We start from the raw sequence: 24,651 nt of genomic DNA, 5'->3' as shown, positions 1-24,651 counted from the left end.
TTAGGTACAGCCTACTGGGAAATAAACAAGATAAATTTACAATGGACGAAGATACGGGAATACTTAGAACATCATCAAACTTAGACAGGGAAGAAAATGAAGTTTACTATTTAACGGTAGTAGCTCAAGATTCAAGTTTAACAGAACCTAAGGCATCAGTAGCTAACTTAACGGTGTTTGCAAAAGATGTCAATGATAATTTTCCAATATTTTCAACTTCACAAAGTATTATTTATGTATCAGATAAAACTCAATCAGGGCAATTTATTTTCGGAGTAACTGCTACAGATTTAGACTCTGGAGACAATGGAAAAATTGTTTACCATTTAATATCAGGGGATATTGACGTGTTTCGCATAGATGAAAATACTGGTGTTATCGAATCAATTCAAAAACTAAATAAACAAATGGAGTACAAAATAAAAATTGAAGCTAGTGATAAAGGGCAAGTACCTAAAAATGCAGAATTTGAGCTGACTGTAATCCTTTGGCCAGATAAAGATTTTCCTGTAGTACGACATTTAGGAACAAAACAGATATCGATTGTTGAAAATTCTAGTCCTGGAAGTAGCGTATCACGAATCTTAGCAACAACTCCAAAGAGTGGATCAAAAAAAGGTATTTTACGGTTTTCTATAGCAGGAGGCGATTTTGACAATACATTTGAAGTAGATTCAGTAAGTGGGGAAGTAATAATTGGTAAAAATGGAATTGATCATGAAAAATCTAGTCAGTATAAAATTTGGATTGAAGCTTCAGATTCAGATGAACCAAAGCTTAGAAGCGCTGTGTTATTAACCGTCAATGTTACTGATGTAAACGATAATCCACCTGTTTTTGAATATCCATTTTATACCGTTTCAATTCAAGAAGAAACATTTCCTCCAACTCCAGTTATTACCGTTATAGCGATTGATAAAGACACAGGGAAAAATAGTATCATCACTTATAGATTAGTTGACGATATAAACGGAATTTTCAGCATTGACGAAATTTCTGGAGAAATAGTAACCAACACAAAATTAGATAGAGAAACTGATGATCATTATACGTTGATGGTTGAAGCCATTGACCAAGGTTTTCCACCACTTACTGGAACTGCAATGGTACATATAACTGTTTTAGATATCAATGATAATCCACCACGATTTACTCGTTTATTCAGTGTAAATGTAACTGAAAATACAGAAGTTGGTTCATTTGTTATCGGTATTACAAGTTCAGATTTAGACATAGGTATTAATGCTAAAGCCACTTACAGATTTACTGAAAATCCAGGAAATATGTTTAAAATTGATTCAGACACAGGGAAAGTTTATATAGCATCTCCTATAGATCGCGAGGTTCAAGATGAATATTTACTTAACGTTGTTGCAGCGGATGGTTCATGGCAAGCTGAAACTCCTTTAACTATTACAATTCAAGATGTTAATGATAACGCACCCGAATTTGAAAAATCTAATTACAAGTTTAATTTTCCCGAAACAAACAAGATTGGAGCAACTGTCGGTCGTGTAATTGCTACAGATAGAGATAAGCAAGGTTCTAACTCGGTTGTTTCTTTTAATTTGAAACAACCTTCTGATGTATTTTTTATAGATCCAATATATGGTGATATATTTACTAAACGTGCATTAAAATACAAACATTCAACAAAAGATATATCTCCAGAAAATGAGTATACTTTAACAGTTTTAGCTACTGATAATGGTAAACCTCCTTTATCATCCGAATGCTCCATTATTATTAACGTTATTGATTCAAACAATAATGCACCACAGTTCGAAAAGAAAAAATATTTCTCACCAATTCCAATAAATTTAGATATATGGTCACCTTTAATTACAGTTGTAGCTACTGATCACGATTCGGGCGTGAATGCCGAAATTGAATATTTCATATATGGAGGAAATGCAACGGATTTGGTTCAAGTTGACAAATTTTCTGGTTTAGTGTCATTAAAGAAAAAATTGACTAATACAGATTTAAGTAAAAACTATGATTTAGTTATTAGAGCAACAGACCACGGAGTGCCACCAAAACAAGACATAACTGATGTCACCTTTACAATGACTAGTGAAAATAATTTTAACCCAGAATTCTCATCATTAAGTTATCAAGTATTTGTACCAGAAAATGAACCGATTGGGTCAACAATTCTAACAGTTAAAGCAACAGATCAAGATGAAGGGCCAAATGGCTTAGTAAGATACTCATTTGAAAATCTATCCGATAAATTTAAAATAAATTCAGATACTGGTGCTATAACTATTACTCAAATTTTGGATTTTGAACGTATAAAAGAATATAAACTCAATATCATTGCAATGGATACAGGATTTGAACCAAAAAAGTCTAAAGCTATATTATCTATTATGCTTACTGATATTAATGATAATCCACCAACTTTCAATCAGACTTTATTTAATGTGTTTATTCTTGAAAACTCACCAGTAGGAACCTTTGTTTCACAAATGGTAGCAAAAGATTTAGACTCTCCTAAAAATGCAATAATAAATTATTCTATAATTGGTGGTACTGGAGAAAATTTATTTTATTTCAATAGTACATCTGGTGCTATTTTCTCAAAACAAATATTTGACTACGAAAAAGAAAAATCTTACAGTTTGGAAATATTAGCTATTAACCCGAACTCAACACTATCTGGAACTACAAAAGTTATCGTACACATAGAAGGTGTTAACGAATATTATCCGACATTTAGTCAATCGGTTTTCTATTACGATGTACCCGAATCTGCGGAAATTGGAGTTAACGTTGGGGCAGTAAAAGCAACAGATTTAGATGCTGGAAGTGATGGTAAAGTTTATTACTTTTTAGTTGGATCTAGTAATGATAAAGGATTTACAATTGATCATAATACCGGATTGTTAAGAGTTTCTAGACATCTAGATAGAGAAACACAAAATCGAATTATACTTACTGTTTTGGCGAAAAATGACGGTAGCATTAGAGGAAATGACACTGATGAAGCGCAAGTAATAATATCAATCCAAGACGGAAACGACCCTCCAGAATTTGATCAAGAATATTATGAGTGCTTGGTTTCCGAAGGTACTAGACCTGGAGCAAAAATATTAACAGTCCACGCCGTCGATAAAGACGCATGGCCGCAGAATAATCAATTCTCTTATTCTATACTTTACAATATGACAAAATTATTTCGTATTGATCCGCAAAATGGAACTATTGAAACTGTTGGCCATTTTGATAGGGAAACTATCAATTACTATGAAATTATAGTTGCTGCTGTAGATACAGGATCCCCGCCTCAGACTGGAAGTGCAACAGTTAAAGTCATGATTACTGACGTTAATGATAACGGCCCAGTATTAGCCCCTGACAACAGTGTGGGATATGTGTCTGAAAATGAACCAATTAATACTAGTATCATGGTATTAACAGCGACTGATGCTGATCAACCACCAAATGGTGCTCCGTTTACGTATAGAATCGTTGGTGGACCTCATCGCGAATTTGTAACGTTGGACGAATCAACTGGCCTTCTTAGAACTGCTAGATCAATTGATCGTGAACAGACACCAAACCTTAGTATTGTGGTATGTATCAGAAATAATAAGTTAGTTAGTATTATAATAATTGTTTAATACATTTAAATTTATACGATTTATATTAGCCTCAATAGGGAATAAAATAACACATTTATAATTAATAGGGTTAGGACTTGTAGCATTTACAATATTTACATATTTGTTTTACATAACCACAAAAATAGCCGAGTAAACAACAGGACAGAAATATTATATTGTAATTTAAAGCTAGTTTTGTAATTTAATTTTGCATATAAATGCATTTTTTTCTTTTAGGTCATAATTGGTCTCTCGTTTATTTATTACTTTAGTATATACCATACTCGTAAATACTTTATAATTTTTAACTTATTTGTGTATAAAATGTTTGATTTGTGATTTATAAATTTATTAATATTTTTTCCATTATTGTATTTTATTTTTTAATAAAAATAAAATGCTGATTAATTTTATAGGAATGGTAAAAAATTCTGTTTACAGAAATAAAAGTATAGTTACGTAAATATGTTGGAAATTTAATGTTAATTGCATAAAATATCTACTGGCATGTATATATAATATATATATATATATATATATATATATAGCTTCACCACTATACCAGTAACATTAAAATCATTAATTTTTTAATATATATGGTTTTTTCTTTGCATATTAGCAATATTTCAAAAATAATTATTATTTAATCATTATTTCACCATTTTTAAATAAAAAAATTATTTAATACATTAATAAAAAATAATGGAAAAATAAAATAAAGTTTGTGTTGAGTATAATCATCATCACCATAATATAAACATTATTTACATAATTTGAGCTAAAATATGTTTAAAACATGATTTTTATAATTTCTATAATTTGTTGTATTGTTTTATTTTTTAGATTTCGATTACGGATAATGGTTCTCCTCAAATTACAACTGAAAATCTGTTGAACGTCGTAATTTTAGATCAAAATGACTGTCCATCTAGTCCGAGATCGGTGTATGTTCTTGTTTATTCAATAAAAAATGAATATCCTGTAGGAAAAGTTGCAGATGTGAGACCTATTGATCCTGATACAACGGGAGATTATAAATGTTATCTCGAAAAAACAAGCAACGATTTTTTGATTCCCGAATCCTGTGATTTACATATCAATAGCATATCTAAACCAGTTACTGTACTTCGTGTATCTGGTAATGATGGTAAACATGATTCTGTCACTAATATTGTTAAAGTAGAATACCAAACAATCGATAAGAATATAATAGAAAATACAGTTTTTACAAGAATTGACAATATCACTTCTTCGGATTTTATTGAAAACCATTATACGAAATTTATGAATATATTGAACTCAACATTTGAAGATAAGGACCCGTTATTGTACAGTATTAACGAAGTAGATGGCGGTATTGAAGTAGCAATAGCAGCTAGAGGTTTGACTAAAGAACATGTAAATGATGCGTTAAGGAGTAAGTCAAATAGCATTGCACAATCAACAAGACTATCAATTTTCTTCGATTATTCACCATGTCAAAAGAATACATGTGAAAATTATGGAAATTGTTCTACTTCTCTAATTATATCAAAAGAACCACACGTAACAAATTCTCAAGATTTTATTTTTACTTCGCCTACCATATTACAAGAATTTGTTTGTAACTGTGCTGAAGGATATGCAGGGAAGAAATGTGATAAACGTCAAGATCCGTGTGCACCAAATCCTTGTCAGTATGGAGGTACTTGTAGAAGGCAAGGCATTGGTTATCAATGTTTCTGTCCTTCAAATAGAGAAGGTCTAGAATGTGAGAAAGAACGTTACGATAAATGCGACAACAATCCTTGTATGAATGGTGGCAGCTGTAAGCAAACTCAAGATAACATTGGATACTTTTGTTTGTGCAGACCAGGGTATCGAGGAAATATATGTGAGTTATCAGCTGATTCGTGTCGACCTAATCCATGCTTAAATGGAGGCTCTTGTGTTTCTCTGAAACCGGGTTATAAGTGTAATTGTCCAAACGGCTTGCACGGAAGACATTGTGATAAGTCATCATTTGGGTTCAACGAGTATTCATATATGTCATTCCCATCGTTGGACAGTATAACTAACGATATTACAATTGTTTTTTCTACATCTAAACCGGACTCTTTACTCTTATACAACTACGGTACCCAGGTTGGAGGAAGATCAGATTTTATAGCAATTGAATTGATCGAAGGAAAATGCGTGTTTTCATATGGTGGAGCTAGAAGTTCTATAACTGCGATAAGTGTTGGAAAAAGTGACGGATCTTCATTGGCTGACAGTCAGTGGTATAAGATAACTGCTGTGAGGAATGGTAAAGTTCTGTCATTGAGTGTCGCGTCATGTGTTGATAATGGAGACAATTGTCAAGAATGCAGACCATCGGATAAGTCATGTTATAGTGATAACACCGGAACCGTAGGGTATGTATAAATTAAATAATAAATACATAATATTTGTGTTGTTTGTATTAAAATAAATTTTAAATTTGTTTCAGGACTTTAAATTTTAATGGAAATAATTTGTTGATTGGTGGAGTTACTTCAGCTGATCCCTTATTAGAAAGACCTGGACAATTAAGATCTGACGATTTTGTTGGTTGCGTACATAGTGTTACCATCAATGGTTATAGTATGAACCTCAGTAACCCAATATCTTCAAAAGCTGTCGATCCATTCTGTAATCGTCAAGGCCTTTGTGCACAATCTTTGACATTATGTGGTGAAGGATCTTCTTGTTTGGATCGATGGAATGGGGTTATGTGTAAATGTGAAGATAACGATGTGCTATCACCAAATTGTTTTCAAGCATTCAAACCAGTCTCATTAGGCGAAGGGTCGTTCCTTGAGTACAAGATCACAGAAAAGCACAGGCGAATGCATTTATTAGAATCTATATATAATGGAACAACAGTATGGCGACAAGAGTCTAGAATTAAGAGAAGTTCACTTGTTGTAACCCCAGTTAAAGAACTTAGTCTGATGTTTAGAACAATGAAATCAAATGCTACTATACTTCTAGCAGCTTCAAATTCAGATTTTACGCTAGTTAAAGTAAATATTATATTTAAAAAATATTAATCTAAATATTTATGGTTATTTTTTTTTTCAGCTTATAAATGGTAAACTACTTTATTCATCGTTTTTAAGTTCTTCGACGTCTACTGTGAATATGTCGGTAGAAAAAAATGTAGACGACGGCAACTGGCATAATTTAACTATGGTGATCGGTGCTAAAAGCTTGAAATTATTTTTGAATGGCCAAAAGGTTGGAGAAGAACTGGATTCGGTTAGCGTACACGATTTTTTGGATCCATATCTAACTAAAATGTACCTAGGTGGTGTCGATCGTGAATATTTCTCTGGAAAAATCGATATTTCTAGTGAGTTTTTTGTTTTAATTAAAAAAAAATCCAATTCATCTAAGTTAAAATATATAAAAATAGTTATGTACTTAAAATAACTAGGTTACGCTGGAAAATAAATTTAATTACTTTAAATTTAGTTTTTAAATATTTATATACATTTGTTTGACGATAATAAATTAATAACTTGTAATTTGGTAGACACGTTCGTGTGGGGTATTATAAAAATTAGAAAAACACATAAAAATATGTAATATATACTTCATCCACTCGATCTCGGTAATAGTGGTGTTTGTATAGGTAAATGTATACTTAAAAGATATAAAAATAATATCTTTTATATTTTTGAAATAGTATTTTAACCGGACTTCTAAATGATTTAGAAACTTTATTAATATTTCATAGTTGATTAAAAGAAAAAATCAGTTAGAAAAAATTTAAGTTTTTACCTATGTTAAATTTATAAAAAAAATATGAAAACTCATTAAGTAAATCATATTAATTAACGGTTGCATTCGAAAACCGCACACTTTATCGGTCATTGTATAACAAAATACCGCAAACTTATAGTGGTTAAAACCGCACATTATTTTTATTGCTAAATATAGCGGATAAGATAAGATTTTTAGGAGTACTTGTTTAAATGTTGTAAAGAATTGTTAATAGACGGAGATCGTATTAATTTTTTAAAAATGTCGGTAATAAGTAATAACTAATAGATTTCAGCCAATCAAACATTAAAAATGTTATACTTTACAATTTTACATTTTTTTACATTAATTAACATTTTTACACATTATTAAGTATGATTTTAGCCAATCAAACTTTACATTTTTTTTTAAATTTGAATACTTCCTACCTATATACATTTTTTAAATTTATATTATTATTATTACATTATTTTTATTTTTTATTTATGTGGTCAAAATAATAAGTGTTTCTCCTGTATTTTATCAAAAGTGTGCGGTTTTAGGAGTCAATAACGTAATTAGCTTATATCAAATTATTAAACCGTTGATGTTTATCGGTCGGAATAAACTTGTATAAAGTTTAATATTAATGCTATATATTAATTTTGTTATTATTATTTGTTTAGGTTTTTCAGGCTGCTTAGCTAATTTAACAATTAATAAAGAACTTCAACCGTTTAATGGTACTGGGAGTATATTTCCAGAAGTTTTTCATACTGGAAATATTTCATTCGATTGTGATCTCTCCGGGTTAGCATCAGTTGGTGTGGCTGTTACTGATCCGCTTAGCCTCGGGATAACGTTGGTTATTGTGTTTTTCGTTATATTATTGATGGCGATAACAATAAGTTTTGTCGTGTTTAAAATACGGAGACAAACTAAAGGAGATAAAGATTCCGATAGTGGTAAAGATCATTTCCAAAGTGGTCTCCATTCTGAATCTCCAGCTCTAAACACAATACCTGTGTCATCGTTCATGTCCGAAACTGGAGATGTGATACGACATCATATGGTGCCACCAGAAATACTATCCAAGCGCTACAAAGACCAAGACATGGGCATGAATGATACACACAGGCCACATAGACCGGACATAATTGAAAGGGAGGTCGTGGGAAAATCTCCGCCACCACAAAGAGACGAACTCAATCAGCACATGAAAAATATGCATCAACACGATAGTGTGACCGGAGATCATGATATGCCAGAACACTATGACCTAGAAAATGCAAGCTCCATAGCACCGTCGGATATAGATATTGTTTATCACTATAAAAGTATGTGTTTAAAATTGTTATATATTGATACATGACTTATATTATTCCATAATTTAAACCATTTTAACTCTATGAAAGTATAATTTATTTAAACACCGAAATGAGATTTTCATTAAAATTATAATATATTAAAATATTTTACTTATTGAAATTTAACTCAAACATGATATGTGAAATTTGCTTTTATCTATGCAGATTTAATTCAATAATCGATTTGAATACTACTTAATAGTATGCTTTTAGAGTATTTCATTAAAATATTGGCCATTACTCATTCGTTAAGTGTTTTGCATTAACTATATTATGTAATTAAAATGCGTTATTTATTTGAACGTTAGTTTTTATTTTTATCTTTAGACATATGCTAATAGTTATAATGCATTTATTTTAACGAATGCCGTTATTTTTTGATTCTGAATAATGAATTTTCTTGAAAAATAATAATTATAACTTTCATTTTTAGCTTTGAATTATTTTTTTTTTGGTGATACGTTTATTATAAAAAATGTACTTTTGATTATTGTTTAGGTTACCGAGATGGAAACAATTTACGGAAGATGAAGTCCCATCTTAGTCCCGGGATGCCATCTAACATGTATCATAAACAAATGCGACACGCGACAGGCTTTCAATCACCACATTCCAGAGATAGTCGGTCAGCAGCACCACCACCACCTCCTCCGTTGGATTCTACCAATCACATGCAACACCAAAGCACACCACTAGCTAGGCTTAGTCCTAGCAGCGAACTTAGTCAACAGTTACCCAGAATACTCACATTGAGAGTAAGTAACCTTTTATTTTTATTTGAGGTTTAAACAAAGCAGTTTGTTAAAGAAAAAATTATTTGAAGTGAACCTATGCTTAGAAAATTAATATTTATATTGTTTACTATTAAAATATGCTTAGTACAAATTTGGAGGCGAACGCTTTAAGAATAAAACTTTTTACCATACACATCGTTTAAAATTATTAAACGACTAATAGAGCGTCTCAATATATATAAACATTTAATTCAAATGTAGGAAATAGGTTATAAACCTATACAATTTTATCGTTTTACTAACGTACGGTACAAACGATTTTATAAAATACTGCCAATGCCCAATAGTAATATGATTTGCACATATATTGCCATTTCCGTAGTACAAAATATATCATGGCAGTAACATCGCACGACATCATTCGATTAATTTAATTTTAAATCGTATAGTATAACTATAAAATATATAATAAATATTAAATAATAATTTGGCAATTACCATGAAATTGCATAGATCATAGATTAATTAATTATAATGATTGTCTTATGTGCGTTTTACTCATTCTTTTTCGTTTAATTTGTTTTATTACAACAATGCTAGAGAAAAAATATTATGTTCTTAATTTTTTTTGAACAAATTAACTATACATTTTATTAACGTTTTATGTTTTTTAAAAAGAAAAATTCTATTCAAATGATACATTTTATACATTAAAAATAAAAAGATAATTTTATAAAATATAAATTTTGTTTTAATTAAGAATTTATTTAGAATTTTTGATTGTAAATAATAATGTTTACTATAAGTGTATTTAGAAGTATATTATTTGGAAATGGGAGATAAATGTAAATAACAAATTATTGAACAAAAAGTTTGGAACAAATTTTTATATGGTTTCGAATCAGTATGAAATTATAATTACATTTTTATTTTAAATTGTAAAAACATTAACGTTATTCTGACAACTATTGATAATTACTAGTTTTTAAATCAGAACAAGTCTTTCAATGGCAAATGGAGAAATTAAAACATTATAGACTATAGGGGCCACCGTAGTTGATGGGTCTGCATTCTTAGTATGTTTCAAATTTACTGTCGGCAATATATTTAAACAATTAATTTAACTTAATTAAAATAGTAGCATGTTATACCTACTCGTGTGTACGATTTTTTAATGATAACTTGTTAGGTAATATCACTTAATAAAATTAATTAATATAGTTAATTAAAAATAAATAAAATATTATTACGTTAAAGTTAAATTTTCCTTAGTTACCTAGGTAGATTATAATTAATAGTATTCGTGAGCATAATAATTTTAATATTTCGAACATTTGAACTATCAGTCATCACTCATCTGTTACAAGATAATAATATCCTATTGCTTGAGAGTTGGGCGTTTATAATACTATTTTGATATTATGAACTATGAATCTATTTTTATTATTTTATTATAATATTAAAACAATAATTATTAACATATTAAATAATAAATATATAGGTGATCGAGATCGGGAAATACTAAATAATATGCATTTCACACATATGTATAATTTTTTTTTATTATTATTTATTATTGATACTGTGTATTGAAGGTTGATTAAACAATTGTATTATATTATTATTATTCAATTTCCAAACATTTTTTGGTATTTGTTACAATATAGGCACCGGCATATACAATATTCGTTTCTGCTGCGCTGTAAGCCAAGTGCAACAGTAACATCGGACACTTAGATATTATATAGATGTGTATGTGTCTATATCACCGGCTTACAATTGAACCGACAAATATAAACCTATGATAAATAATAATATTCTCTATACATACTGATATTATATTATATATAATATTTTATTTTCTATTTTATACAAAAGTTACCTGCGCGGTTATTTAACTAAGGTTTTCTCAGGATTTTCAAAATCTACTTAATAGTCGTAGTAAATTGTTTACTTTAAATATGTACGAAACTGTCTATTCCTATAAGGAACCCGAGAATTAATAAAATTGACTTTGTGCATCTTACCTTGACGCGCCACCAGCGCGTAATCTTCGATAAACGGACGGCACGTGTTCGGCTGGATGAGATGATCAAGATTCGTTTCGCTACTGCACTATATAATAAGCACTCTCAAACGGTAACTCGAAAATGGTTAGTTATCGGTTGTGATTTGCAGTCGGATTTTCACGGTATAGCCATAGACCTATACTAATTTCTATGGGCACAGCTCAACATTACCTGCACAAACAGATGCCCGATTTCAAAATAATTATAAAAAATAGCTACATAGATCACACACACAAACATAATGTAAACGGTAACTATAATATCGGTGTTCAGAACGAAAGTGAATTTTCTAGTGTACCTAATTAATTTTATATGTCTTGATATTTTAGTCATTTGATAACAGTACGCATGTATAAATTATATCTAATTTAATATTCTTTGATAAAGAAATACCAAATTATGCGTTTTTTATATCAATGATAATAAAATAATTTAACATTTGTATTTTCCTACTCATTGTACAGTAAAAATACCATTTAATAATAAATATTAGGTAACTATAACTTTACAAGTCTATAACTATATATAGAAAAAACATCTAAATATTATGAATTCAACATGTTATAAGAACCATGTTTATCCGGTAAAATAACCAGTATAAACAAATTGCAGTTTTTCAATATGATTACTTTATTCTAACTTATCCAGACGTGCTATGCAAATTTACGTAATATATTCATTATTTAGCGGGAGCAGCTTAATTTATGAGATACGTTTGGTTTAATGTTCGTATGATCCTCAGAACAGACATTTTTCTAATGCTATATATTAGATTAATATTACCTACTGGGTCTTTTTTCGCAATCGAACTAAAATAAATAAAAAACGATATCTGTGTACATACTGTTGATTCGATTGAATAATTGGGTATATTGCTTTATGTGCTTGTTACATAACAATTATTGTTAATTTTTCAATTAATAAAGATAAATAAAAAATAAATTTAATTTGATAGGTGAAAATGGCATTAAAAGAGTTTTGGATCGCGGAAAGTTTGGAAAATTATAAAAAGTCCCTTATGAAATCTAGATAGTGACGCTTAATAGTTAATGGAGTGTATATAGTTCTTATTGGTTTACACTATATTATTATAATATTATTTGTAGATTTTTGGTTTGATTTAGATTTTTTGTTAACCAGTGAATACTGATGCAGATATAACTATATTTAAATATTTTATTTTTTATTTGAATTATATGGCGATCTTAAAATAGAAATGTTATCAATTATAGTCTACAAATGTTTAGTATAAATCACAATATATCGTTCTACACAATACGTATATAGTATATAACTATTCGAAGTGATCATTTGTTATTTAAATTATTATAGTTTCAAAAAATAATAAAAGTCATAGGTACAATAGATTTTTATTCAGCAAACCGGTTATACGGACATTTAACGACTATATTGTTACAAATTAAAATTTATTCTATTTTATTGACTTTCGACCATTCTAGACTTTATTCTATAATAATACCTTATATACCTTTATTGTTAAACTGCAGGTTTTGTGTTGTTACCTACTTATTATACTCGTATATTATGTTCATGCGTGTGTAATGTGTATGTATATAAATATAGTATAAACATAGTATAATGGAGTCATGAGAATGTAAGATTATGATCTAGGTAACAACTAACAGGACTTTGAATGTATACTAAATAAATAAACAATGATAACAAGTAAAAACCACATAAGACATGTCATTATTTGTTTTACTCTTCGAAACGTGGTCTAATAATTATTTTTTATTTGGATAATATTAGATGATATCTATATATTGGGATAAAATGGGTTTTATTATTGCATATACAAATTATTTCTATTAAAATTGACCTAAGATGTACAACAACTAATTATATATATTATACCTATATTATACTTAAAAGGTAATATACACGTAAAAAATAACATCGTTTAACAGTAATATACTAATACATATATTATAATATTATATATATATATATATGTATATTATACGTATACCTAATATTATAATTTATAATGTATTCCAATAACAAAAATGTAATAAAATAACTAATGCTCGGGAATCGCATTACACGCCATTATTACGCGTTTGACTGCACTCATTATCATATTATAGTTGAATGTGAAACGAAGTGAGTGGTGAGATAATTAATTGGAATCCGTTGCGGCAGCGTGGTGTTTTTTAGCCCGTGTAAATGCATACATATTATGTATATTTATACGCACAGACTGCACTTATAATAATACGTCCGGGAAAATATATAGTCAAGTCATTATTTTACTAATGGACTTGAACATTAAAAATCAGCGAAAAATAAAAATAATAAACAACTAACCAACTAAACCAATATTGAATATTCTCTGTGTAGTTGCTGTAGTAAACAATGACGTAAATGCGATATTTTAACGCACAGCATTAAAATATTGAAAGGAATCATTGATATATAAATATAACGAGTCCTGGAGTTTAGTAAAATGTACCCAGGTGTATTATATGTAATATATATCATTATTCCATAATATTCTTTATCAATCTATTAGAATACAATAATATATTATAAGCCATCTATAGAGCCCCCCTCCGTTCATGTTCAATTTTTTTTTGGTGTAATGATATTAATTACTCCTGGTACAATTTTCTTTGTGTATATGTCCTCCTATTAAATTTAAGAAACTAAAAATTCACTAGAAAACATTATAATTATCGAAAGTAAATTATTATATCAGCAGGAAATATTTACCGAGAGGTATAATATCCCTCTACCCGGCTCTACCAATCATTAAATTTAATAATGCACTTATTTTTCACTCATACTTTACAGTCTACACGATATAGTATTTAACTAAAACACACTTTTTATACTAAACGGCCAAACAGGTCGTTGCTAAAAATTCACCATCCACATATTCGTCTTGAAAATGGAGTTATACCTAACACTTGTAATATCGAATTCTTTTATTCATTTAAAAATAAAATATCAAGTATAGTCTCTATTTAGATATATTTCAACGGGTATATCAGTATATGTCAATGTCACAGAACACTTCTTCAAAGTTACATATTAAGTTACATTTATATTTTCGTATTGTGTCTGAACTTGAAGTAGGTATATATTTTCGTCATTTTTACTTTCTGGTCTTACATATTTAATAATATACAGGCTCACCATCGTTATCAGATCCGATATTTTATAAATACGTACTTACATGTCATAATACATATAATAATTCATGATTTTCATTTTCGTCATTTTCGTAAATTAAATACAGTAATATCACCAATACCGCATTTTCTATCTAATTTATAATATATTATATATTAATTATTTCATTAGAATAAATTTATATAATTTTTAATAAATATAATAATTTTAATGGTAGGAAAATATCACTCTTGGGTACTACTCATAGAAGGATATTTCATAGAAAGATTTTCAATCCAGTTTGTATTATACCTATACGTGTACATATTATTTATTACACAAAAACTATTTTATCACGCATGTATTATAATATGCATATTGACAGTAAAGTGTATATTGTACTGTTATGCCTTATGCCTGGGCAATGGCCATCTTTTGAGGCATTGCAGTAAACATCGGTGGCCCTACTTTTTCCTGTATCAATATTGGCCTGCCTCAATTGTATGCTTCGACGGTACAGTTAAAATGTAATAAAAGTTTGTAATAATGTGAGTTTTGAATTTCGAAACTTCACATGCATTATAATTTATAAGGCGTGATGCCTCGAACGTAAAAAAGGGAACTCTTCTTTTCTTGTAGGGCCACCCTAACCTATTGGTGGTTTTTTTTGAAAAAAACTTGTTTTACGTTTTTTTTTACGAGTGTACTAAAATAACAAATACATATTTGCAGATGTACGACTTCTGCAAATAATACATTTATACTTTTATTACTGTGGTCTGGTGGTGGATAAATTTGGCCTGCTTAAAAATCTGGTTGCCCTCTATTTTAAAACTAAAATGGCGCCCCTGCTGTTATGATGTGAACTTCGGCTAACAATAAGATATTAACTCGGCCAATTGTTTTTGTGTGCAGGACATAAGCGGTAAACCACTTCAAACGGCGCTGTTGGCCACCTCCTCGTCGGGCGTGGTGAGCAAAGACTGTCCGATGCACAGCAACAGCGAACGGAGTTTGAACAGCCCGGTGATGAGCGGTCACAGCCTGTCGGGCAGTGGTATGTCCGGCGGCGGCGGTGGCGTGGTCGGTAGCAACAGTGGCGGCGGCGGTGTCGGAGGCGGCAGCGGCGTGGGCAGTGGCGGTCGGTCGCAGTCGCAACAGCAACAGCACGGCCGGCCGTCGAGCATGGGCAGCACGGTGGACGCGGTTTCCGGCGGCACGGGCGGCAGTGGCGGGCGGCCGTCCAATATAATGGTGGACGATCACGCGCACCTCCGCCGGCACCAGCAACAGCAGCAGCAGCAGCAACAGCACCACCGGCCGAACGACGACGACGACGACGACGACACGGGCACGTCGACGTCGTCGGACGAGAGCGGCAACGACTCGTTCACGTGTTCGGAAATCGAGTACGACAACAACAGCGTGTCGGGCGAGAAGCTCAGCGACGTGATATTCAACAAGATCGGCAGCACCGGCGGCAAGAGCGCGTCCGGTTCGTCGGACAGGGACTCGCAGCGCCGCCGACGGTTGCCGCTCCCGTCACAGCTGCCGCCCTCGTCGTCGTCCTCGTCGGACGCCGCGGTCATGGCGGCCCAACACCAGCAACAGCAACAGCACCAGCAGCAACAGGACCAAATGCAGGCGGCCGCGGGTTACGACACGTTCGACTCGTCTTTCAGGGGGTCGCTGAGCACGCTGGTGGCGTCCGACGACGACGGCCCCATGTACCGGAACGTCCGGACGCCCAACAACAACCCGTCCGAGTCGTCCAGCATACCGGTGGGCCTGGGCTGGGATTACCTGCTCAACTGGGCCCCGTCCAACAACGGCATGAGGCCGATCATGCAGCCGCCGTCGCCGTCGTCACCGTACGCCGACCACGATCACCGGCTGCACCATCACCTTCACCACGTCGGCGGAGGTGGTGTCGGCGGCGGTGGCGGTCAATCGGCCGCCGACTCTGTGTCCACGAGAACGGGCGACGGCACATCGTCGTCCCGACAGTCTCCTAAGTCTCCGGAAGAATACGTCTGACTGCGAAATATCGACGACGACAACGGCGACCGCCGCGACCCGATCGATAAATAAATAAATGAAATTAAGTCGCGGCCCGGCCGACGCAAACGGTGCTAGTCCAATATATTATAATCATTATCCGTCCCCGTCCCCGAGCAGTCACCATTATTATTAATTATTATTATTTTTATGTATTTTAATTTCTGTTTCTTTCGAATCACTTTTTTTTTTTAAATATTTTTATACTCTTTTAAATCATTTTACCGCGTGTAAATGCGAAATTATATTTTTATTATTATTACTACTACTACTACTATGATAATATGAAACAGTATTATATAATCGCGCTGTGTATAAAATATTATTTTAACGATATGTACAAATTTCATAAGTATAAGATGCCTATTATAAATAAATATATACATATTATATTATAGTCGTGTAGACATATGTATATACTGCAGAGATATGTGTTTCGCGATTGTACATAATATTTGTGCCATATAGTTTTGTAAGTATAATATGTATTATGTATTATATATATATATATCTAAAAATATGTGTACCAATGAATAAAAAATTGACTGATTTTCTTATTTTTCCATTGTCGTGTTTGTATAATTTTTTCCAATGTGAAACCGTTCGTGGACGTGTTGTCATCTATCATATTTTCATTTAAACTCTGCAAAGGTCAATAATAAGGTCCTCGCAGATGTATAGAGAATTATGAATAATTATTATACGTGTCTGCAAAGTGACTCGGGAACACGACAAACTGGACAAATTTCTTCACGTGGTCATTCTCGTCGCAATGCCCCATTTTGCCTTATATAGATAGTTCAGTTTTTCGTGAAACGGATAGTGAGTGGTAACGGTCAACGGCAGCGACGTTGGTCCATGCAAGATAATGTGGTACTATGGTCCATTATCATAACATAGCTATAATTGACGGTGTACACCGTCGTACTACTCGCACTAAAATTATTTATTTCATAATTCGCAGTATAAGTAATAGGTATACACTGTTTAATTGTATGTTTTTATAAAATCAATGCCACCACTGACACTGACTGCACTGTGAACTCTGGTAGTATCGATGATTTTTATATGGTATATATGAGTTTTAAAACTATGACCGTATGAAATACAACTATAAATAATTTAATTTTCGCCCAGTATCCAGTAGAGTTAGTTACCTATTAGATATAATATTCAGAGAGATTAATTAACGTATGCTCATCACTTTTTTCTTTCTACAATGTAATTAGGTATTCAAAATCTAATATTTGTAATTTTTAAATAGGTATACTTAAAAGGACGCCATACCCACATGTGTAAATGTGTTGTCTCTGTTTTACTAACGTACATTATAACAAATTTTCGTTCAGTAGAATACATTTTGTCACGTTTTTTGTGAGTTAAAGCTATATAAAATATAACGACTTTAAAATGTTCATAACTCATTTTAAAATGATAATATCATTAAAAGCATATTATATCATTGTTAGATAATATTCTTACCTTTAGTTTAGTTACCTTTAAATTTTATAATCGGTAAATTTACTCTAATATTAAAGCTAACGTCATGCAAATGTATGGCGTCCTCTTAAAGTTTAAGACTTTATTTTCAAATTCTTAAAAATGTTCATATTAGTTACAAAAATTAATACATCTAGTTTACTACTAATCTTTAAGTCGGGATATATACGTTTAATCAATAATCACATAGACCATTGTACCTGCTAGTGTGTAATAAAAAGAAATAATAAAGGATCAGTTTTTAACGAAATATTTAGTTGTAACCAAAAAAAGTTACACATTCAGTCATTCAGACATTCACAATACATAACGAGTATGTGGGAATATGACGGTTATTTAAAAAAATTAATTTACTTATTTTTAACCAAGTTGAGTGTTAATATTATCTCAATTAACTTAAAGATTTTACAATTAAGTATAATATATTGTTACCAAGATAATTATTAATTTAACGTAAGTTTAACATTCCCCTTAACTTCACTAGTTTAATTCATTATTTTCATTAACTTGCCCACCTTAAATTATATGAAAATAATTTTTATACTGTATAATTTGTTATTTGAGTTAGGTATTTCTATTATTTCCATCTCAAAACTATGAACGCAGTGGCGTAGGTTAGGTTACCTGCGAGCTGGCTCAAACGAGTTACCAGAATTTATTTTACGGGGGTGTTTTTAAAATTTAATAGACTTATGGTAGGTGGGGGGAGGGGGAAAGTTCATCAATAACCTCTGTCCTAGATATGGGCATATCTCTATTGTTATTCAATAATGCTAAGCCATTCAACCTGTTTTCTTTTTTCGAACGGTAATTCTTAAATAACTTTTAAGTCGGCGGAGTGTTGAAAAGGAGCATACCTACACTCTCAGATGTAGTGACAAGGATCATTGCCGATATAACCAATATCCTGTGAATCATAGGGAAAATAATAGAACTACAATTTATTATGAATGATTATTTCTTGCACTCGTGTAGAACTAATTACACTGTGAGTAAGTTTGGGATTTGATCAAATATAACAAAATATGGCCGAGAGGACGGAGGGTGTTCTAACACCATATCACCCCCTAAATACGCCCTTGTATGAGTGCGTAATCATACATTTTCATAATATAATTACATATTATATGGAAGTAACTATAAATGTTGTATTTCTATAATATGGTGTAATAGTACCATATTAATACCAAACAGGAGAATAATATAGGATTTTGGTATAAATCTTATTTATATCTAGTGCAATATAAATTGTAATAAAATGTTAATATTCTATAATATTTTAATAAATAATCTGATGATGAAACAAGACTAATTCGACAAATGTATATTATTAATTATATAGCAGACAAGGAATGCTATTTATAATAAATTCTATGTAATGTAATAGATATTTTATTCTATTTAGATTTGAAATTTGAACCAAGACTGTTGCCAGCAAAATATTTTTTTCTTGTTTGAAGAGGGTGGGGAGTTGTTAGAGTATATATGAAATATAGGTAATAATGAAATTATAAAAATATTATTTTATTCAAAACTTATTTTGAAATCAAGGTCTGAACCCTAAACCCCCCTGGCTACGGACTTGGTTTGAACATATAAAGTAAGCTATGATACAATGTCACAACCCCAACCAATGTTATCTATGATTGGAAACCCAATCATCGATAATAATTGTTATCAGTTAAATGGAAGATCTGTATGTAATAAATTTAACAAATGCCCGAACTTAAGACAAGTATAAAATACACATTACACAATGATTTGTAGGTTAATAATATTTATTTTAAATAGTTATTATATCACTTTTTTGGCTACATATATTTTAGTATACATTAGTACATAATATATATTATAAATAATAAGGTATAATGTGAGATTGTAAGAATAATATTATCAATAATAGCAGTTAGATAGATTACACATTAGTAAATAATCTAATATGAATAAATAATGTATTAAGAATTATAAAGTTGACTAAATTAACAAGTATGCAGAAACATATTTAGGAATTTTGCGCCCCGGGTAAGAAAAACCTAGGTACCGTATTATATCAAAATACTCCCCAAAATTCAAAATTTACCACCTGGGGCCAAACCCCCCCGTCACCCTAAATATGTCTCTGCAAATATGTGAAATACAATTTTGTTATATACCAATCTAAAATATATTTTGTTGATATGACTGTAACAAAAAAGTTTTTGTTTTAAAATTAATATAAATATGAGTAATGAGTATAATATAATAATTTAAAAATTGTATTACAAAATTACTATCAGTAATAGACTAGCAAAGAATGTGGTCAACAATTGGAACATACTTATAATATAAAAGTATTACTGTAACAACAGCATGGAATGAGAATTATAATTCAACTATGATTAACGACAATTACAATATATAATGGCTAATATAAAGAGTAAAAAAAAATAATAATAAAAAAAAAAAAAATAGAAAAGTTAGAAAAAGGAATAATATGATAATTGCAATAGTATGTGTACGAAAATATTTCAATAATACTAACTTGCTAACTGCAAGTGTAAATACTAACGACTAATTTATCAATAATTTTTCAGAAGCTTCTATATATACTCATAATCACGTCATTAAAATATGATTATACTAATATATTTAAATATAATTGATAAATAAGATGGTTTTAATGTTTAAATAGCTACAATTTGACTTGCAAATAGGTCTCAATAACTAACTTTGGTAGTCAATTTCATAAATTTGATTGCTGAGTCCAAATTAGGAATCTGTAAAAAAAAAAAAAATACAATTAACAAATAATATTATCTCATTATAAACATTTATAAGTTATTTATTCTATTATCAGTAACCAATATGTTATATAATAATTATTGGTTAGTGTTTTATACTTAAAAAAAAAACACTAACATTTTATGAAGCTCTGACATAATATTACTTAAAGCTCAGTAATCATAGTTGATGTTAAAGCTTGAACTCTTTTAGCATTACAACTTTTGCACAACACATGGTCATCTAATGGATAACATCCTCTACCTTCAGCTTCTGATCCTAATAAAGTATCACAATCCTGGAAAAAATAAGTTGACAAATTAATGGTAAATGAAATTAAAGATGATATAAGATATATTTTTTATACTAACTTCACATCTGTAACATTGTACATGGAAGCTTCGATCTAATGCTACAAATCTCACAGTTTCGTCTTGACCAACTTCTGGCATAATAGGAAATTGGCATACACTGCATTTTGGAGCAAATTTCCTACGAATAAAAATATTATCATAGTAACATTAAATGTTGTTCAATATTTATATGCATGCAAAGTAAAAGCAATAAATATTTAAAATTTTCACATTTTTTATTAAATTATTTTATTTTTTTACATAAATAGATGACAATAAGAAAAATATTCATAGTATCAAATGTTTGAATTGAGTAGTACAGTTTTGTAACCAACATTAATTGATTGTATTTTATTTAACTAGTTTATACTAGTAGTTTTTTAATCTAGATAATACTAATAGAAAACTATATTAATACTTTCATGTTTAACCCAACAATCTACTTAATAAATATTCAGTTATTTTTAAAGTTTTGATTATTTATTATTTATGTTTGCTGAGTATACAAGATGTCTTACTTGTGAAAATCATCAATACAATAAATTTGATTGGCTGCATCGATAGTGAAGGGTATACCATCTAATAATGTAGAGCATACAATACATCGGAAACAGTGTGGGTGGTATGGGCGTCCTGTGGCTCTCAGAATTCTATCCAAAATTGGTATTTGACAAACAGAACATTTTTCCAGTGTATCCTGGGTATAACACAAAGTAAATGTGAAAATATATGTTTTAATTTGTTATCAAAAACAATTATAATATTTTAATAGTATACACACATTGTACTATCTATAAAGAGATAATAATACCAGTTGATAAAAAAAAATAATTTTTTATGAAACTAATGAATGATAAATTTGAAACAAGGAAATTAAATGCAATAAAAATGCAAAAAACATTGATAATTACTTTACAAACAATATTAATTTGTTTTTAATATATAATTTTGATGATAATTAACTGTGATTTTATGTAATCTACATAAGCATAAGTGGGGCTTGTGCAAAAACTAATTGTTATTATAAATTTATAACATTGACAATATTGTAAATGCTGAGTATAAAATAGCTGAATTGACTCAAAGAAATAGTCTGAAATTATTACATAACAGAATTTTTAACAAAAAATATTTACCATAATCTAGTTATATTCAAGTATTTATTTCTAATTTATAATAGGAGACAGTGAATGAAATTTTAGTAAGTATCCATAAGTATCATTTACTTAGAAGTATCTTTATACTGGTGCAGTGGTGTTGTACATTTCAATGTTAAATTAGTATAAAATATCACAAGTTATAGATAGGTGATATTAAACAATATAATAATAATGTTAATTATGTTATAATAAATAAAATATGTTACCAAATAACCCTCTTCACAATATGGCTTGTTATCAATGTGGTAAAATGGTTTTCCTTCCAATTGATCTCCACAATGGGTACAAGTAAAACATTTTATATGATAAATATTACCCATCGCTGTGCATCCAAGCCCTTCTTCCATTACTTTTTCATTGCATTTAGTACAATTCCCTAAATATATATATATATTTAATAAAGTGGTTATTTTTATTAATAATTAATACAATTAACTCTTAAATAAAGTAATAATATTATATATTATAAAAGATAACTTACAGTCTAAAGAACTTGCATTACTATCTAAACTTTTTTTCCCATCATTGACTGACATTGAATTTACAAGGAGATCAGTTAAAGAATCAACTTCGGTTTCATGTTCACGAGTAGTAATGGACTGTGAAAGACTGCTCATTGAATATGTAGATGATAACTCACTAGGTGGACGAACAGCATTAATAGGCTCATAGATTGATTCATACATTTTTGATGCCTAATAGAAATGACAATAAAAAACAAATGCAATGATCTTTTCTATCTTATTGTCTACTTACTTGTGAAGAAGAATTATCAAAATCTTTTGCATCATCTTCGTAACTAACTGCTTTTTGAAGTTCAGAGTAACTAGAACTTACTGGAGATGGAGGACAGTGTATGTTATCTTTACCTAATAAAAATATTTAAATTAATATAATGAATAATCAAAACTAAATTAAAAATATGTGAAAATAAGTAATAACAAACCTAATGGTTTTAAATTATCATATAATGGATATTGAGTATTTTTATAAGTCGGTTTGCCTGTTTCAGCAATGTTAGAATATATGTTGTTGCCTTTTGCATGGTAGTTCACATTGCTATAAATGCCCTGGGAAGGTTGTGGCATTTTAGTAGTCACTGTATTGTAGTAAGTGGGTTCATTCTGGGCAGTCAACTCTTCACTCTTATAGTTTACTCCAGAAACATTGGCATATAATGGACTAGACGGTTTCTTGTACATTTTTCTGAGACCAAAGTTTATACTGGATAAACAATAAAAAAAATATTGTTAGTCATCTATGTGGAATTCGATGACAATGGAACGAATGCCAAATTAATAATGAAATACTTTTGAGGATGGTTATTATTCTTACCTGAGAAAACGTCTTCTTCACGGTCTCCTGCTTCTAAACTTTTTCCTTTTTAAACCTTGATGCCTCGACCGATTACAAGTAATTATTTTTCGAATTTGTTAGTTTGGAATGATCTAATAATTACGAATTGATGAAAGATTATGATTTATAATGAATAATAATAGTAATATATTTTATTTTTATTTGATAACGGAATGATATCATCAAGGTGGATAACCAGGTCGTTATATTATATCATTCTTATACCAATTCATGGAGGAAAAAGTGTTGACAATAGAAAATTGGTGTGACATTCGTGTATTATTTCAAATCTGTATAATTTATTAAGCACCTGTATCAGACTTGCATTCAATTTTGTCTAAAAAGTAAACTTTGTTTAAAAGTTTCTAATTGAGTCTCTAATTTATGTATTATTGTTAAATTTGAGAGGTATAATTAGGCTAATATTTTAAAAGGCAGTGTAAATTGGATTATTTTAAACTTAAAACTTACTATTTTATATATTATAAATTTAGACGCAGACAATACATGCGGCCATGCGGGTACGACAGGTACGTACTACATATTATAAAAAACATATTTGTGGAGAAGGGGTTTAGGCTGTACGTTTTCATATTTTTATAATAACAAGCTCATTGATAGAAAACACTTACACTCTAAAAAATATTTGTAATAATTAAGCTGAAATATTTTTATTTTTTCAAATGTCATTCGATAGACGATTATAATTTTCAATCACATTTGTTTTAACAACAACATAATCTATCTAATACAGATGTATTAAAACGTAACTATTTAAGTGATTTAATTCATACTATTAGT

At 30.2% G+C, this 24,651-nt stretch overlaps 3 protein-coding genes across 3 annotated transcripts in view; 1 reads left to right on the top strand and 2 right to left on the bottom strand.

Annotated features, from left to right (window-relative positions):
• Nucleotides 1-11,735, bottom strand: part of LOC132919413 (ankyrin repeat and SAM domain-containing protein 3-like) — a 60,845-nt gene extending 49,110 nt beyond the window's left edge. The window contains exon 1 of the mRNA XM_060981001.1: nucleotides 11,487-11,735. The gene's annotated coding sequence lies outside the window, so the exon portion shown is untranslated. The remainder of the gene's footprint in view (nucleotides 1-11,486) is intronic.
• Nucleotides 1-17,286, top strand: part of LOC132919412 (cadherin-related tumor suppressor) — a 38,555-nt gene extending 21,269 nt beyond the window's left edge. The window contains exons 8-14 of the mRNA XM_060980998.1: nucleotides 5-3,581; nucleotides 4,455-6,007; nucleotides 6,082-6,637; nucleotides 6,696-6,966; nucleotides 8,045-8,695; nucleotides 9,224-9,480; nucleotides 15,579-17,286. Coding sequence (XP_060836981.1) covers nucleotides 5-3,581; nucleotides 4,455-6,007; nucleotides 6,082-6,637; nucleotides 6,696-6,966; nucleotides 8,045-8,695; nucleotides 9,224-9,480; nucleotides 15,579-16,700 — 7,987 coding nt within the window. The 3' untranslated portion in view covers nucleotides 16,701-17,286. The remainder of the gene's footprint in view (nucleotides 1-4; nucleotides 3,582-4,454; nucleotides 6,008-6,081; nucleotides 6,638-6,695; nucleotides 6,967-8,044; nucleotides 8,696-9,223; nucleotides 9,481-15,578) is intronic.
• Nucleotides 17,287-19,981: 2,695 nt separating this feature from the next.
• On the bottom strand, nucleotides 19,982-23,994 carry LOC132922107 (lipoma-preferred partner homolog). Its single transcript, XM_060985444.1, has 9 exons — nucleotides 23,830-23,994; nucleotides 23,441-23,718; nucleotides 23,251-23,363; nucleotides 22,976-23,189; nucleotides 22,701-22,870; nucleotides 21,853-22,031; nucleotides 21,353-21,473; nucleotides 21,120-21,279; nucleotides 19,982-20,977 (listed from the first exon to the last, which is right to left on the bottom strand). Exons 2-8 carry the CDS (start codon nucleotides 23,694-23,696, stop codon nucleotides 21,148-21,150), a joined length of 1,185 nt encoding a protein of 394 aa, XP_060841427.1. The 5' UTR covers nucleotides 23,697-23,718; nucleotides 23,830-23,994; the 3' UTR covers nucleotides 19,982-20,977; nucleotides 21,120-21,147.
• Nucleotides 23,995-24,651: the final 657 nt, after the last annotated feature.

The sequence above is a fragment of the Rhopalosiphum padi genome, chromosome 2 (assembly GCF_020882245.1).
Source record: "Rhopalosiphum padi isolate XX-2018 chromosome 2, ASM2088224v1, whole genome shotgun sequence".
Lineage (NCBI taxonomy): Eukaryota > Metazoa > Arthropoda > Insecta > Hemiptera > Aphididae > Rhopalosiphum > Rhopalosiphum padi.
Note: the sequence above shows the minus strand (reverse complement) of the source record. Positions and strands in the feature narration are given on the sequence as shown.